The following is a 16,415-nucleotide window of genomic DNA, read 5'->3' on the forward strand; positions in this document are numbered from 1 at the left end:
TGCCTGAGTTTAAGGCGCGTTCTCCTACTGCTTATGCACTAAACTGAGTTACGCCCGGCCTAGGGGCGAGGGTGTATGCGGCGGAGGAGGAGCTAACTCTTTTTTTGTACACTTAGTGTCGGCCTCCAGACGGCAGAAGCACACACCCACAGTCTCTGTGTCCCCCAATGAGCGTCTCGGAGAAAAGGATTTTACGGTGAGTACTCACAAAAATCCATGTTTTTTAGCATGGCCTCTTGCCTTTTGCACCCGGAATGTAAATGTAGTCTTGTGAAACAAATGGGTTTGATCCTCAACTCTCCTCTGTGGGCCTATTCATAGTGATCTCACCCCTAAGAAGACTGGAGCTACATTGGAGGTGCAATATGGAAGAGGGCCTTATCTGAGGAATAGAGAGGTGTATGAGCAAAAAAAAAAAGAAAGTGTCACTTAGACCAGGTAAAAAAAAGTTAATATTCATAGCAAGTGATAGGTCAACTTTACCACTAAAGAGCCTATAGATTTGGATGCTTTTGAGATGTTACCTATAGGGCATAATTCTTAGATTTTCTTTTTTTTTTTTCCAGGGAAGCACTCTTCAAAAAAGCCAAAACGAAAGCGAAAAGGAAGCCTAGAAAGCGTTCCGATAGCTCTGGAGGATACAACCTTTCGGACGTTATTCAGAGCCCACAATCATCAGGTATGGGATGTATTTAGCTTGGGTCTCTTTGCCATCATTTTGCTAATTCGTACTGAAATATTACCAATTTGGCATTTACAAGGCAGAATATAAGCACATTACGTAATGTGAACATTCTTCCTAACTTTTAGTGCCGTCTAACGGAGAATAGGCACTAGGAGAAATAACACGTTCTTCATTTTTTCAGATATTTTTGCCTAAATTTTTCCCCTTATTTCACTGTCTTGTTGTCTGCACTCAGAGCTTTACTTGTTTGTCTAAATGTCACACCCTTTATTTATAGGATTTTTTAAATCTGAGAAAAACAATTCAGTGGAGTCCCTTCAGGAGTTGTTAACTTCGGACTCAGAAGGAAGCTTCGCAGGGGCAAGCAGCCCAAGAGATTTACAGTCACCCGACTTTACTGCAACCTTTAGGCTCCAAAGAAATGAGGTTTGTTAGTATTCCTGATCCAAGCTGTCATCTCTTTCTTGCTGTTTCCCTTCCATTTTGCTTTTTGCTACATATAATTTGTCTTCTGATAGCGTATTAATCTGGAGTAAAATATTTGTTTTAACTAACTGTTAGGGACCCAGTGTGAAGTTCAGTAGCCTCAGGTCATAAAATACAGTATATGGGTAGGCTGGATACTACTTTGAGCCACAGGTTGAATAGTAATAGGATCACCAGGTGTTCCTGCCTGCTCATTTTTGCAGCTTACTCTTGAAGGTTACAGAGGGATGATGTGAATAGGATAAATATGAATGAGTAGTCGGGATTAGGCAATTAGGGTGTCATACTTTCTCAGGACCCTTTTATCTCCTTCCCCCTCTCTCTTGGAGTTGGGCATGGTGCAGCTCTTAGGCCACTGTTTCAACCCTTTGGCTGTCTCGGTCCACTGGCCGAACTGGAAGAACCAGAGCCCCCACATAGCCTCCTGTACACAGTATGAGCCTCCACATAGCCTCCTGTACACAGTATGAGCCCCCACATAGCCTCCTGTACACAGTATGAGCCCCCACATAGCCTCCTGTTCACAGTATGAGCCTCCACATAGCCTCCTGTACACAGTATGAGCCTCCACATAGCCTCCTGTACACAGTAAGAGCCTCCACATAGCCTCCTGTTCACAGTATGAGCCCCCACATAGCCTCCTGTACACAGTATGAGCCCCCACATAGCCTCCTGTTCACAGTATGAGCCTCCACATAGCCTCCTGTACACAGTATGAGCCTCCACATAGCCTCCTGTACACAGTATGAGCCTCCACATAGCCTCCTGTACACAGTATGAGCCTCTACATAGCCTCCTTTACACAGTATGAGCCTCTACATAGCCTCCTGTACACAGTATGAGCCTCTACATAGCCTCCTGTACACAGTATGAGCCTCCACATAGCCTCCTGTACACAGTATGAGCCTCCACATAGCCTCCTGTACACAGTATGAGCCTCCACATAGCCTCCTGTACACAGTATGAGCCTCCACATAGCCTCCTGTACACAGTATGAGCTCCTACATAGCCTCCCATGTACAGTATGAGCCCCACATAGCCTGCCGTGTACAGCATGTGCCCAATGTAGCCTCTGATGTACAGTATGTGCCCTACGTAGCCTCTGATGTACAGTATGTGCCCTACGTAGCCTCTGATATACAGCATGTTTCCCATGTAGCCTCTGATATACAGCTTGTACCACACGTAGCCCCCTATTTACAGCATGAGCCACCACTTAGCCTCTTATATAGAGCATATGCCTCACATAGCCCCCTATGTACAGTATGAGCCCCACATAGCCTTTCATATATAGCATGAGCCCCACATAGCTCCCTATATACAGAATGAGTCTCGCATAGCCTCTTAAATACAGCATGAACCGCCATATACAATGAGCCCCACACAGCCTCCTATATACATACAAGTATCCCATACACATGAAAAAAAAAGCTAACAACGCATACTCGCCTCACTCCCATTCCCCCAGCGCTCTGTCTCTCCCATGCACTGACTCTCCGCAGTGCACAACTGACGCAGTAATATTACGTCTCATGACTGCTAACTTACACACTGATTATTGGAAGAAGTCAGCGATGCCATCATCCAATGTATTCACCGCTGTCTGCATCCAGAGGATGTGGAAACCAGGGAAAGTGAGTGGCAGATGGACACTCGGCGGGGGAGGGCACGATGCAGCCTGTGGTCCACTGGTTCAGCCCTTTGGCTGTCTTTGTCCACGGACCAGGCTGGATCAGCCAAAGAGCCGGATGTGGCCCACATGCCGCACTTTGCAGAGATCTGCTTTACGGCATCATCTCAAGGCCCTTCTTCCATTTGGGTCATCTTCTTTGTTGCATTTATCCACTTCTGTGTGCAAATCTGTTCCTCTGAGATTTAATCTTTGTCCACCCTAAGTAAATCCAGTTTCTCCCCCTGTCAGTATGTTGTACCCTTGGTTCTTAGCCAGTCCCCAACACTGATCCTTCCCTCATTTCACGGTACAAGTTACCCTATAGATGTGCCAGTCTTCATAGCTGGAGAGGATTCTCTGTAGTATAGGATTCCTGTTCACCTGGGAAAACACAGTGCTTCCAACTATGACTGAACCCACATCCTGGCAAGTCATCCCATCACAGTAAAACATACCATAGCCACCAATTTTGGTCAGCTATTGGAGAAGGCTTACCAGTCAAAAGGCAAGAAGTGCCCCCTTTGGAAGATAGTAGTTCAGCTCAGAGCTTGTGCTCTCCAGATATGTTAGGCCACTACTTGGTCCTTTCTCCCACATAGTGTCCTACAGAATGCGTAGCTTTGCACCCACTAATGTCTCTCTCTGTCCTAGGGGTCTGCACGCAACAGTACACTAACCACATAGGTGTTTTTTTTTATTGATAATCGCTGCAAATACCTTATTCTGTCTTGTAAATTGGGGCAACAGTGTCTTGCAGCAATTTTTCCCATTGGAGGATCGTCTTCCTTGGGTTCACATATGACTTTTGTATTTTTGGTTTTTAACCTTGTACTTGTCCCATTGCTATTCCTACTGCTTGGGTACAAAACAGATTTAACAAAATGTCTGAAGGAGAGGTAGAGCTGGTAGGAGGAGATAACTTTTTTGCTCAGTGTCCAGCTCCTAGTTGCAGCAGCTATACTCGGGGTTATTTATTTATTGCCTCCTCCAGATGTACATGAAATTAGGAGGTTTTACAGCAAGTAACATGCAAAATTATGTCTTCATTGTCTGAAGAGACAATTTGCATATTTAATTTCCCAGAGGAGCATGCATGGCTTTGTAGTCTCCTCACTTTGACATACCAAGCTTGATATGTCACTCTTCACAAGAAGAAAAGTAGCACCTTAGACCTCAGCAAGTAACCAAAATCCAATTAATTGAGGCTTGGAGGTTCCTTTAACCCCTTACTGCCATTGGATGCTCGTAGCAATGCTGTAATTCTGCTACATATAGGCGATCTGCTCATCGTCTAAATGTAGCAGAGCTGATCAAGTTGTGGCAGCTTCTAGCCTCCCATAGAGGCTATTGAAACATGCTCAAATTGAAAAAAAAAAAAGGTGAAGAAAATATATATATAAAAAAAATGATTAACCCGATCGCTAAACGGCGTAGTGGGAAAAAAATCAAAAAGCCAGAATTACGTTTTTTTGGCCGCCACGACATTTCATTAAAATGCAATACCGGGCAATCAAAAGATCGTATCTGCACATAAATGGTACTCTTAAAAACGTCAGCTCGGCGTGCATTAAATAAGCCCTCACCCAACCCCAGATCATGAAAAATGGAGACGCTACGGTTATCGGAAAGTGGCCCAATTTTTTTTTTTTTTAACCAACTTTGGAATTTTTTTTCACCACTTAGATGAAAAAAAGAACCTAGACATGTTTGGTGTCTATGAACTCGTAATGACCTGGGGAATTATTATGGCAGGTCAGTTTTAGCATTTAGTGAACCTAGCAAAAAAAGAACAAGCAAAAAACCTGTGAGATTGCACTTTTTTTTGCAATTTCACCGTACTTGGAATTTTTTTTCCCATTTTTGAGTACACGACAGGTGAAAACCAACGATGTCATTCAAAACTACAACTCGTCCCGCAAAAAATAAGCCTTCACACGGCCTTATTGACTGAAAAGTAGAAAAGTTATGGCTCTGGGAAGAAGGGGCGTGAAAAACGAAAACGCAAAACCAAAAAAAAAGCTCCGGTCATTAAGGGGTTAATGAAACGCCAGCAGGTTGTGGTCTTTTGGTCAATGAGTTACTATTGTAATCTATAACTCACCAGCAATGAGCTCACACATATTCCTGCTGAGTCTTCTGGATTTTAAGACTATGATCATCCTGAAAGGATAGGGGCTACTAGTACATAAGCGTAGGTTTGATCACATTCCTTACACGTTCAGGAAAAGACAGGTTCTTCTGCAAATGGTGGCATGTGCTGCACAGACAAGTTCTCGATTCATTTCTGTATTGTTTTAGACGTTTGTGGTTGCGGAGGAATTGTACAGTCTGTTCTTTATATTTAATAGGAAAGTAGTAAAGTTTGCAGTGCAAGTTCCATCAACTCCTCACCAGCAGTGCCTGGATCTACTGGTACTAAGATGCCACAGAGCATGGCTTCTTCTCCAAAAGCTATTCCAAACTCAAGGGCTTCTCCCGCTTCATCTCCAAACTGGGTTGCTGTGGCATTCAGGTAAAGATGTATTTCAATGTGGGCAGGGTGTTGACTTTGGAAAACATATATTGTTTTTTACTTTGTGAATCATGAAATAATTGTAGCATTCCCCTAAATACAGAGGAAATGCCGAGCAAGTCAGAGATTCTCTACAATGCCAATAGTTTTTTTAAGGCGATTTTCTTTTTCTGGAAACTGATGTTGTTTTCTGCTTCTTTCCCTTGTTCTCCAGTCCTGTTAGTCCTCCCGCTATGGACCTAAGAACAATCATGGAAATAGAGGAAAATATACAAAAATGTGGAGCTACACCAAAACTAGTAACTGGGTTAGTACCAATAGTGTACCGGACAAGGATGTATCAGACCTCTTCCCATACAACACAAGGGCTTGTGTTTGGGCCCCCTCATTGGTGGCTACAAGGGCTCGGCTGAGGCTTTCTATTCAGTGGCTGCAGACTGACTTCTAGAGATTTTATTGAGCCCTCTTCAGTATTGATAGAGAACAGCAATTTTTTTTTTTGCACTTGTAGGGGTGCACATGGTCGCCTCACCAGTCGTAAAACTTCTGAATCGTCAGAGAAGCATATCAGAATTTTTGAGTTAAGCTCCTTTAACCTGTTATACATAGCCTTACAGATACTCTTGTTAAAAAAAAGCTTCCGTTTCACATTATATTACTTCATTTGTCTTTGATTGTGACTGGGAAATGTATTTTGGGTTTTAACAAAAATTATAGATTTATATGTGATATGTGTGATGGAGCGTTCAGTGGATTTCTCCATTTTAAATGTTTTAAGGCCCTAAAATCTTGAAAGGTGCAGGTCTTCTCTGCTGCCCACACCTATCTGGAGAATGTGAGACCAATATGAATAGTCTATAGACTGTCATCCCATGGAAATTCCTACCATCTGTCAGTGAATGATGCTTCCAGTGTAGGCCCCAATATGAGGATTATGGCACTTTAAAGCTGACTTTATAAACTATTTAATAATGCTTTGATATTCTTTTACAGAGCACAGAAGCCTGCAGCTCATGGGATAAAGCTATCTCAAAAGCAGAGGAAAATGATGGCCATGTCCTGTAAAGAGACTAGTGGCAGCACAGAAAGAGTTACAAATACAAGTACCCCAGCTGCAAGTATCAAGAGCCCACCGAAGACCTGGTAAATAGAGCTGGTGGGGTTATAGGCCCTTATTCCCAGGGCACTTGTTTTCCATTTCCTCTCCCATGCTTTGGTCTTAGAATCAAAAGGAGCGTTGCTTATTGCACAGTGTGAACATGGACATATACTTTCATAAACGTAACACTTATGGAAGTGTAGGCATAGGTTTACATGCTCACGAGAGTTCCCAGATAACACTTCATTTTGACAGGCCAAAAGTATGTAAGAACAGTCTTTCTGCAAACTACAATTTTCAATGCAAAAGTATCCTGTAAAAGAGAATATATAATCCTGACAAGCCTCTGCTTATACACGCACATAGACAGAGGCTTTTCAGTCACTGGCAGCGGGCAGGGAGACCCCACCAGTGACCCACCTGTACACCTAGTCACCCAAGTGGCTCAGTCCCCAGCAACTATTAAAAGTAGGTATTTCTTTGTTTCAAAGACAAACCTACATGTCTGGAATCGCATCGCCATTGGCTGATACATGCCATCCACGATTTGGGCACCATGTGTCACCTGGCAAGGTTCCCTTTAAGAATGCTATAATCCTGTTTATATAGCTTAAAGACTATTTTGTGCATACTTTTGGCCATTGAGGTCTTTGTGTGCTAGAATGTACTCTCCATCACACATTTAGTCGTAATATCACTTAAAGGGGTTTTCCTCTTACAGAATATCTTCATCCCTGGCTGCAGTTTCTTGTAAAAAAAAATTAACCTAATCCGCTGTTTACTCCTGATCCCCGGTGCAGCACTTAGTCTTTGCCGCTGCTCTCAGTGTCCGCTATTGGCTGCAGCTCTGGAGGCGGCGCTGTCGACAGGACTCCAGTCAGTAAGCTTGACATCTTTGACAGTGTTCTTTCTAAACTGGGTAGAGATGGTGAGCTCACTGATAGGCTATTGACGTGATGTCAGGGCCGCAGCCAATAACAGATACTGGGAGCAGCGCCAGAGACTCAGCACTTGATCCATGAGTAAGTAATAATCAGTTTATTTTATAACAAACTAGCCGGAGATGAAGATTTTCTGAAAGGGGACAATCGTCTTAAGGCTTTTTGTTTTTGTATTTTTTTTTTTAATCCAGGGGTATGCATAATTTGTATCCCTTTAAATATGCTTCTCATAGGGTTAATTCAAATTTGCTGTAATGGAAAGGGTGAATATCGGGGAGGTGTGCAGAAAGAAGTATTAGGGTTTCATTATATCATTAGGGATCATTACTTCTGGCGCACGGTATCATTTATGCCGAGCTTGTCCTGATGTACGGGAACGCTCCTTGTTGCCTTCTTGAATTGCCATTGACATAAACCATTTACCATTTCAGATGTGTTTTTAGTTTTCAGTGTTTATTGTAATTTTGGAACAGTTTTTAAGCAGAACAGTGAAAAATAAAGGGGCATTTAATTAGTTAGTGACCATGGTAATTTCTCAACATCTAAATATTCTATCCACCTGTTTCAGATAAAATCTTGGCCTGAGTCCGTCGGCACTCTCCAAAATTAGAAGTACAATCCCCTTGTAAACTGCAGCAGAATGTACTATATTGTGTCAGGCAATTATTTAGCCTGACGGTCTTTATAAATAGCGTTGGCTTTCTGTGCAGATTATCTGCACTATATTCTCTCGCTGCGCATATCTTGTTTTTTTCGTATGTGCATTAACAATCAATGAATTATTCTGGCAGGGACGATTGGTTTCCATTCATAACTTAAGTGGTGTGCAACTTGTGAAATCCATTGAAATGAAATACTTGCTCTGGAAATCCAGCATTATTTCTGGCGCTGTTGTGTGCCAGACGGGTGGGAACTTCAGAAGAGTAAGGACTAAGAATACCTCAGACTTCCCATTCCAGAAGAAGCCTCTGTTTTTCTTCCATCTTTTAAGCTATGAAATAAATTCTTCTACAGCTCGTTAGCCAGAGATAAGTCATCTTAGGTGAATCTGTCAATTTTCTGTTTCCGAGTGGGTTACAGGATATAACTCAGAAGATTAAAGTGTATTTATAGGGCCTAAAGTATTACTCTAGTCCCGGTGATCCAGTTTAATATGTACTTAAAGGGAACCTGTCGCATTTGAAAACGCAGGCCCTGATTCAGTAACACTGCTGGTTTGTACGCCTGCCTTAATGAGGGGCGCACCGGAATAAGATGCATAAATTCATTAATAGGCACGCACAATTTAGTGAATTTGGCATATCTTATTGGGTTGTGCCAATCCATAAATCTTATGCCAGACAGCAACTGGAGTAACATTTCTAGTGTAAGAAGCCCCTGCCCTGGCTTTTTTCCCCCAGCCCCTGCCCTGGCTTTTTTCCCCCAGCCCCTGCCCTGGCTTTTTTCCCCCAGCCCCCGCCCTGGCTTTTTTCCCCCAGCCCCCGCCCTGGCTTTTTTCCCCCAGCCCCCGCCCTGGCTTTTTTCCCCCAGCCCCCGCCCTGGATTTTTTCCCCCAGCCCCCGCCCTGGATTTTTTCCCCCAGCCCCCGCCCTGGCTTTTTTCCCCAGCCTCCGCCCTGGCTTTTTTCCCCCAGCCCCCACCCTGGCTTTTTTCCCCCGCCCTGGCTTTTTTCCCCCGCCCTGGCTTTTTTCCCCCGCCCTGGCTTTTTTCCCCCGCCCTGGCTTTTTTCCCCCAGCCCCCGCCCTGGCTTTTTTCCCCCAGCCCCCGCCCTGGCTTTTTTCCCCCAGCCCCCGCCCTGGCTTTTTTCCCCCAGCCCTCGCCCTGGCTTTTTTCCCCCAGCCCTCGCCCTGGCTTTTTTCCCCCAGCCCTCGCCCTGGCTTTTTTCCCCCAGCCCCCGCCCTGACTTTTTTCCCCCAGCCCCCGCCCTGGCTTTTTTCCCCCAGCCCCCGCCCTGGCTTTTTTCCCCCAGCCCCCGCCCTGGCTTTTTTCCCCCAGCCCCCGCCCTGGCTTTTTTCCCCCAGCCCCCGCCCTGGCTTTTTTCCCCCAGCCCCCGCCCTGGCTTTTTTCCCCAGCCTCCGCCCTGGCTTTTTTCCCCCAGCCCCCACCCTGGCTTTTTTCCCCCAGCCCCCACCCTGGCTTTTTTCCCCCGCCCTGGCTTTTTTCCCCCGCCCTGGCTTTTTTCCCCCGCCCTGGCTTTTTTCCCCCAGCCCCCGCCCTGGCTTTTTTCCCCCAGCCCCCGCCCTGGCTTTTTTCCCCCAGCCCTCGCCCTGGCTTTTTTCCCCCAGCCCTCGCCCTGGCTTTTTTCCCCCAGCCCTCGCCCTGGCTTTTTTCCCCCAGCCCCCGCCCTGGCTTTTTTCCCCAGCTCCCGCCCTGGCTTTTTTCCCCAGCCCCCGCCCTGGCTTTTTGCCCAGACCCATGACAATCACTCTGTGATTTGTTAGAAGGTTGATTTAGACATAGGAAAGGGTTCTTTACAGTTAAAGCAGTTAAACCTTGGTATGTTCTGCAAGAGATATAAATGGCAGATACTATTACAGCATTCAAAACAGGGAAATCCGTATCCAGTGACATTGGAGGATATAGTTAATCAAGCAATAATTGATGCACAATTAATTTAAGGAAACTTTCTAAAATGTATGACCAAATGTTGACCAGCAAATTTCTTTTATTGTCTTAGTCTGAATAAGAAAATACATAACAAAGTTCAAAATTTCTCAAAGTAACTTTGCAACTGCATTGATAGAGATGTAGTTATCATCCATGACTGCAATGACTAATTCCTTTTTACACTTGCCTCCTGCAGGGCAACCTCTTTACATCACGATGGAGAACCAAAGTCATTCCGTGACGTCCTTCGACAAGAGCAAAAATCTGTTGTTTTAAGTACACTGGGAGATACTGGAAAAAAATCAACTCATGCAGCAGAAGCCGAGCCTCAAAAATCTGCAAGGTGAGAGTATAGGGTATATTGATGATTGGGAAAGCGTCATCTGTGCATGTGCCAGATGAGATATATATATTGTAGAAGAGTCCACATCTGGCAGATTATTTACACTACTGAATTTACTGCAAAGCCGAAGCAATTGCATAGCAAAATTCCAAGTTTTCATATGCAAATTACTCTGTCGCCTAATTGGGGGACACAGAACCTTGGGTGTTATGCTGCTGTCCACTAGGAGGCGACACTATGCATAATCTGAAAAAGATTAACTTTGGCTCCTCCTCTGCAGTATACACCCCTGGACGGCGTCAGCCTTCTCCAGTTTTTGCTTAGTGTCACAAGGAGCACACCTTTTTTCTTCCGTTTTTTTTTTTTTTTCCTTTTTTTCACCGGAAATACAGATGAAGAAAAGTGGGTCTCCAGCGAGACTCCCGGCATGGCTCCCTCCTCGGTCCCCTATTAGGGGTACCCGGTTGAGGTCGAGGCGGTTTTTCCCCATGTCGCTCCCTCCCCAGTCCCTCGGGTCCTGGTTCGAGGTCGAGACCCCCCTCCTTCCCCAACCCCTTTAAGGGGTCTGGGTTGAGGTTGAGGCGAGGATGAAGACCCCCTGACGGTGACAGACGCACCCTCCCTAATCCCCCGCAGGGGGTATTAGGTTGAGACGCCTCAGGTAGGGTCGGAGATCAGGCAGCATTTCGCAGCTTCCAGGGACCCCAGGCTGGCTGAGGGATCCTGTCGGGGCCGGGGGAGGGTGCGGACTGGATGGCACAGCAGAGACAGGGCTTTTCTGCGTCCCTGTCTCTGCAACAGCAGCGGCTCCATAGCGCTTCAGGGGCCCCCCATACAAAAACCGCTACCCCTGCTACCCCCACCGCTATCCAGTCGACCATTCTGGGGGGGTCTGGTACAAATCCGCCCCCCCCCCCCCCCCGGACTACCGCGCCGCTCTGGAGCCCTCCTGGGCATCAGGCTTCTAATTTAGGCCGCAGCTTCGGCCTAGCTGAAGCCGCCGCCTTTTCCCCGCCCCCCGTCCCGCCCCCCGGATGACCAAAATGACACGCTGGAGTGTCATAGAAGGGGCGGATTGAGGCAGAAAGGGCGCATTTTTACACAGCCCAGCGCGCCCTTTTCAGCTCTCCGCCCCCTCCTCCCTCTCCTCAGAGCCCCGGTGGCCATTTTTTCTGGATGAGATCCAGGAGAGGAGCATCACAGGTCTCCGGGGGGCACAGAACTGGGATCTGTCGGCGCTGGACCTAGGGGCACACCGGTGGGGTAAGCTCACAGCTGGGTTCTCATTACTCAGCTGTGAATCTATACTTCCTATAAGGCTTTCTGTGGGTTCCCTCTGCGTAGCCACCCCTGTACGATCCCTTATAGCCAGCCTCTGTGCACTATGCCGGGCTCAAGGAAGAGAACCAGGCAGGAATGTTTCTATGCATTCTGTACAGCCTGCAAAGCCACGCTCCCTAGTGGCAGCACGTATCCGCACTGCCGGGACTGCATCCAGAACTCTGGGTCAGAACCCCAGGGAGTCCCTACTGACGCTTCAGTGTCACAGGCCATGCCGGAATGGGCAACTCAGATGTCTCAGTCTATGTCACAGTCCATAGACAACCTAACTGCTACATTACTGCAAGCTCTGCAGAGTCGGGCCCCGGCTATGGACGGTACACAGCAAACGGACAGCTTGTCTCAGGAACATGCTGCTTCCGACTCTCACAGACGTAAGCGGACCCACAGGTCTCAATCACCTGAGTCGCACTATAGCACAAGGTCGTCCCTCTCTAGGGAGAGACAGCGTCATTCCAGGTCTCCTGGGCAGTCCCCTGCCACAGACAGTGCAATTTACCACAGGGATCCCCCACCACACAAGACCCCCACCCCAGGTCGCCCTCCAGGGATCACCTTAGCGAGGCACAGGATTCGGAGGGCATCTGTGACTCCGACTCAGATAATGAAACGGTCAGGTCCGTGGTACCTTCTCCCCCTAGCAATACAGCGCTAGTTGAGGACATAATTTCTGCCATTCATCGGGTGCTAAAAATTCCAGAGTCGCCCCCGGAAGTCCCAGAACATAGGATTTGCTTCGAAAGTGTTCAAAAACCACCTAAGGTCTTCCCTAATCACGATGAGTTTGAGAAAATACTTACCAAACAGTTTGCGCAGCCTGACAAAAAATTCGCTAATCGCAAATATTTGGAAGCGAAGTACCCCTTCCCACAGAAAGACACCAAACAATGGACAGATCCACCTGAACCTGATCCACCAGCAGGGCTGGTCCGTTTCGCGCCCAGTGCAAAACCGCAACCGTTCTCCACGCAGAGACAACCCACGGACGCAGCAGCGACCGGACAGGACTTGGCAGTCGAAAGCAGGCCAAGCGAAACCCAAGGGAGGAAAACCTCAGAACATGGCCAGGACACACGACCCGCGGTCGCTCGGAGCGGATGCCCTGGTCCAGGACTGGTCCCAGTTCCGACTCCTGTACATTTTTCCACCCCTCCCCCTAATCGCCAGGGTCGTGAGGAAGATCAAGCAAGAGGGAGTTCCGACCATCCTCATCACGCCAGACTGGCCCAGACGTACTTGGTACGCCGACATTGTCCAACTTACGGCAGACGCCCCCTGGCGTCTACCCGACCGTCACGACCTTCTGTCTCAAGGTCCGTTCTTCCACCAGAATTCAGGGGCTCTCAATTTGACGGCATGGCCCTTAAAACCTGGATTCTAACCCAGGCAGGTTTTTCACCGGCAGTCATTGCAACTATGATCAGGGCAAGGAAGCCTGCCTCCGCCAAGCTCTATTATCGTACCTGGAGAGCTTTCTTTTCTTGGTGCGAATCTCATGGACAAGTCCCACTCCCTTCTTCCCTCCCGAAGGTACTAGGTTTTCTTCAATCGGGACTTGATGCCAAGCTATCCTTAAGTTCGCTTAAGAGTCAGGTGTCGGCGCTTTCAGTCCTTTTTCAAAAGCGCATTGCTATTAAACCGCAAGTAAGGACTTTCATCCAGGGAGTTTCCCGATTGGTTCCTCCCTACAAACGTCCGCTGGATACGTGGGACCTCAATCTGGTCCTGACAGCATTGCAAGCTCCACCCTTCGAACCTCTTAGAGGAGTTCCACTCTCCATTCTGTCTCAGAAAGTGGTTTTTCTAGTGGCGATCACCTCGTTACGCAGAGTGTCGGAATTGTCAGCAATTTCCTGCAGACGGCCTTTCCTAGCCTTTCACCAGGACAAGGTGGTTCTCCGCACGGTACCATCCTTCCTTCCGAAGGTTGTGTCCAACTTTCACCTTAATGAAGAGATTTCACTGCCTTCCATTTGCCCGGTTCCGGTTCATAGAGTGGAGAAGGCTCTGCATACGCTTGACCTCGTCAGAGCATTGCGGATTTACGTGTCCAGGACTGCACCTTTCCGGAAATCTGATTCCCTCTTCATTCTTCCGGAAGGTAGTCGCAAGGGGTTGCCGGCTTCCAAGGCTACCCTTGCCAGGTGGATCAAGTCCACCATACATGAGGCCTACCGACTTAACAGTTCACCTCTTCCGGCCGGTATCACGGCACACTCTACACGGGCAGTAGGGGCCTCCTGGGCCATTCGGCATCAGGCTTCGGCACAACAAGTGTGCAAGGCGGCCACTTGGACTAGCCTACACACGTTTACGAAACACTACAGTGTTCATACCCAGTCCTCAGCGGATGCGAGCCTGGGTAGACTGGTTCTGCAGGCGGCAGTACCCCAAGTCTAGGGGACTGTAAGCACAATATTCGTCCACTGCTTCCCACCCAGGGACTGCTTTGGGACGTCCCAAGGTTCTGTGTCCCCCAATTAGGCAACAGAGTAAAGGAGATTTTTGTGTACTCACCGTAAAATCTCTTTCTCTTAGCCTTTAATTGGGGGACACAGCTCCCACCCTGTTGCCCTTACGGGCCGTTGTTTCCTGTTGAGTTCTCATATTGTTCTTTGAGCTCGTACATAGTAGCCTTCTTACAGGCATGGATATGTTATTTGGTTACGTTCCTCCTTATGCTTTGGCACAAAACTGGAGAAGGCTGACGCCGTCCAGGGGTGTATACTGCAGAGGAGGAGCCAAAGTTAATCTTTTTCAGATTATGCATAGTGTCGCCTCCTAGTGGACAGCAGCATAACACCCAAGGTTCTGTGTCCCCCAATTAAAGGCTAAGAGAAAGAGATTTTACGGTGAGTACACAAAAATCTCCTTTTTGCAGTGGATTCCCCACCGATATCGTTAATATAAAAGGGTGAAATACAGGCATGATCAAAATTGTTGGTGTCTTTCTCTTAATGTAAAAGAAAACACACAATGGTCACTGAAATTACTTTAAACTGACAAAGAATTTTTAATATAAATTTACTGAATATTAACTAATTAAACTCAAACATTGCTTTTGAATTGTGGTTAAACAGAAAAATAAACAAACAAACTAATGAAAATGGCCTGGACAAAAAAGTGATTGTACCCCTAGAAAATAATGAAAAGAAATTTGACCATAAGGATATGTTAAACTAAAGTATGTCCTGTAATTAGCATCATATGTGTCTACAAACTTGTAATCAGTCTGACTATTTGAAGGGTGAAAAGTAGTCACTCTGCTGTTTGTTATCTTTTATCATGTTGTGTACCACACTGAACATGGAACAAAGAAAGCTAAGGAGAGGGCTATCTCAGCATATTAGAAAAACTGTTATAAACAAACATGTTAAAGGGTGTAAGACCATCTCCAAACAGTTTGAGGTTTCTGTTACTATAGTTGTGCATGTTATTCAGACATTTAAAGTCTATTGGACTGTAGCCATCCTCCCTGGACGTGGCCGCAAGAGGGAACTGTATGACAAATTGAATAGGCAGTTAATACAAATGGTAATCAAAGAGCCCAGAGCAACTTCCAATGAGATTGTCACGTTTCCGCCAGACTTAGGGCCTGCTGTTCCGGTCGCGGCCACTAGGAGGCGCCGGACCGCCACTTTATCGTCAGACTCAGGGACGGCTGTTCCTGCCTCGGCCACTGGAAGGGGCCGTGGTTCTGTCACGTCAGGCTCAGAGCTTACTGTCCCGACTTTAGCCTCTAGGAGGCGCCGGTCTGTCACGTCGCCGTTAAATTCTGGGTCTGCTGCTCCTGTCGCGGTCACTAGGAGGCGCCATGGCTCGCCCGGGAGTTATGGTGCTGACAGAGTAAGGGCACCTGCGCAGGCATCTGGTGGACGCAGGCTCCACCCCTCTGTCAGTCATCAAGAGGTTACTGCATCTCCATCTGGCCTGGTCCTGGGGGCGGTACTGATGACATCATCAGTCCAGGAACCTATGAGGGGTGACCTGATCCCTGAAATACCTTGGGACTGGTCTTGCAAGCCGCCGGATATATTCTTGGTTCCCCTGTGTGTTGCTGTGTGAATTACTTTCTGACTGACTGGCTTTGGCCTGGACTTCTGACTCTCCTTCTGCCTAACGATTCTGTACCTCTGCTACTCTCCTGGTTTATGACTTTCGGCCTGAATCTGACTCTGCTTCTGCCTAACGATTCTGTACCTCTGCTACTCTCCTGGTTTATGACTTTCGGCCTGAATCTGACTCTGCTTCTGCCTAACGATTCTGTACCTCTGCTACTCTCCTGGTTTATGACTCTCGGCCTGAATCTGACTCTGCTTCTGTCTACCGTTTTTGTACCATTGCTGCCCGACTGGTTTAGACCCGCATATCTCCACGTTTGTGTCCTGTATTGGAACACCTTTCTGACGACCGTCCTGCTCTGGTCACTGCTCCTACTCAGACAGCGCCTCCTGGGCTCTGCTATAAATCCGGATCCCTGTATAGGGGTAAAGGGTATCAGTGTTTCTCGGGGTGTTGCCTGGCTGCAGCCCAGACCCGCAGGCGGACGTCACAGATTAGAGGTGAAGACCTAGGTCAAGGTACATCAGTGTCAGGTTGCACCATCCGTGGCCAAAATGAACTTCAAGAAAGATGACCAAGGAGGAAACCACTGTTGAATGCAAATAAAAAAACATAAGTGAGACTGGAATTTGTCAAAGTGTATCTTGACACGCTACAAAGCTTCTAG

The 16,415-nt window shown here is 47.2% G+C and overlaps 1 protein-coding gene across 3 annotated transcripts in view; it reads left to right on the forward strand.

Moving 5' to 3' along the window:
• The window catches only part of IBTK (inhibitor of Bruton tyrosine kinase), a 125,962-nt gene that overhangs the window by 94,522 nt on the left and 15,025 nt on the right, over nucleotides 1–16,415 (forward strand). For all 3 annotated transcript variants that reach the window (XM_073589680.1, XM_073589678.1, XM_073589679.1), the window contains exons 21-26: nucleotides 567–679; nucleotides 963–1,111; nucleotides 5,192–5,355; nucleotides 5,570–5,662; nucleotides 6,349–6,498; nucleotides 10,199–10,345. In XM_073589680.1, coding sequence (XP_073445781.1) covers nucleotides 567–679; nucleotides 963–1,111; nucleotides 5,192–5,355; nucleotides 5,570–5,662; nucleotides 6,349–6,498; nucleotides 10,199–10,345 — 816 coding nt within the window. The remainder of the gene's footprint in view (nucleotides 1–566; nucleotides 680–962; nucleotides 1,112–5,191; nucleotides 5,356–5,569; nucleotides 5,663–6,348; nucleotides 6,499–10,198; nucleotides 10,346–16,415) is intronic.

The sequence above is a fragment of the Dendrobates tinctorius genome, unplaced genomic scaffold (assembly GCF_039654945.1).
Source record: "Dendrobates tinctorius isolate UK_male_01 unplaced genomic scaffold, ASM3965494v1 ptg000111l, whole genome shotgun sequence".
In the NCBI taxonomy this organism is placed as follows: Eukaryota; Metazoa; Chordata; class Amphibia; order Anura; family Dendrobatidae; genus Dendrobates; species Dendrobates tinctorius.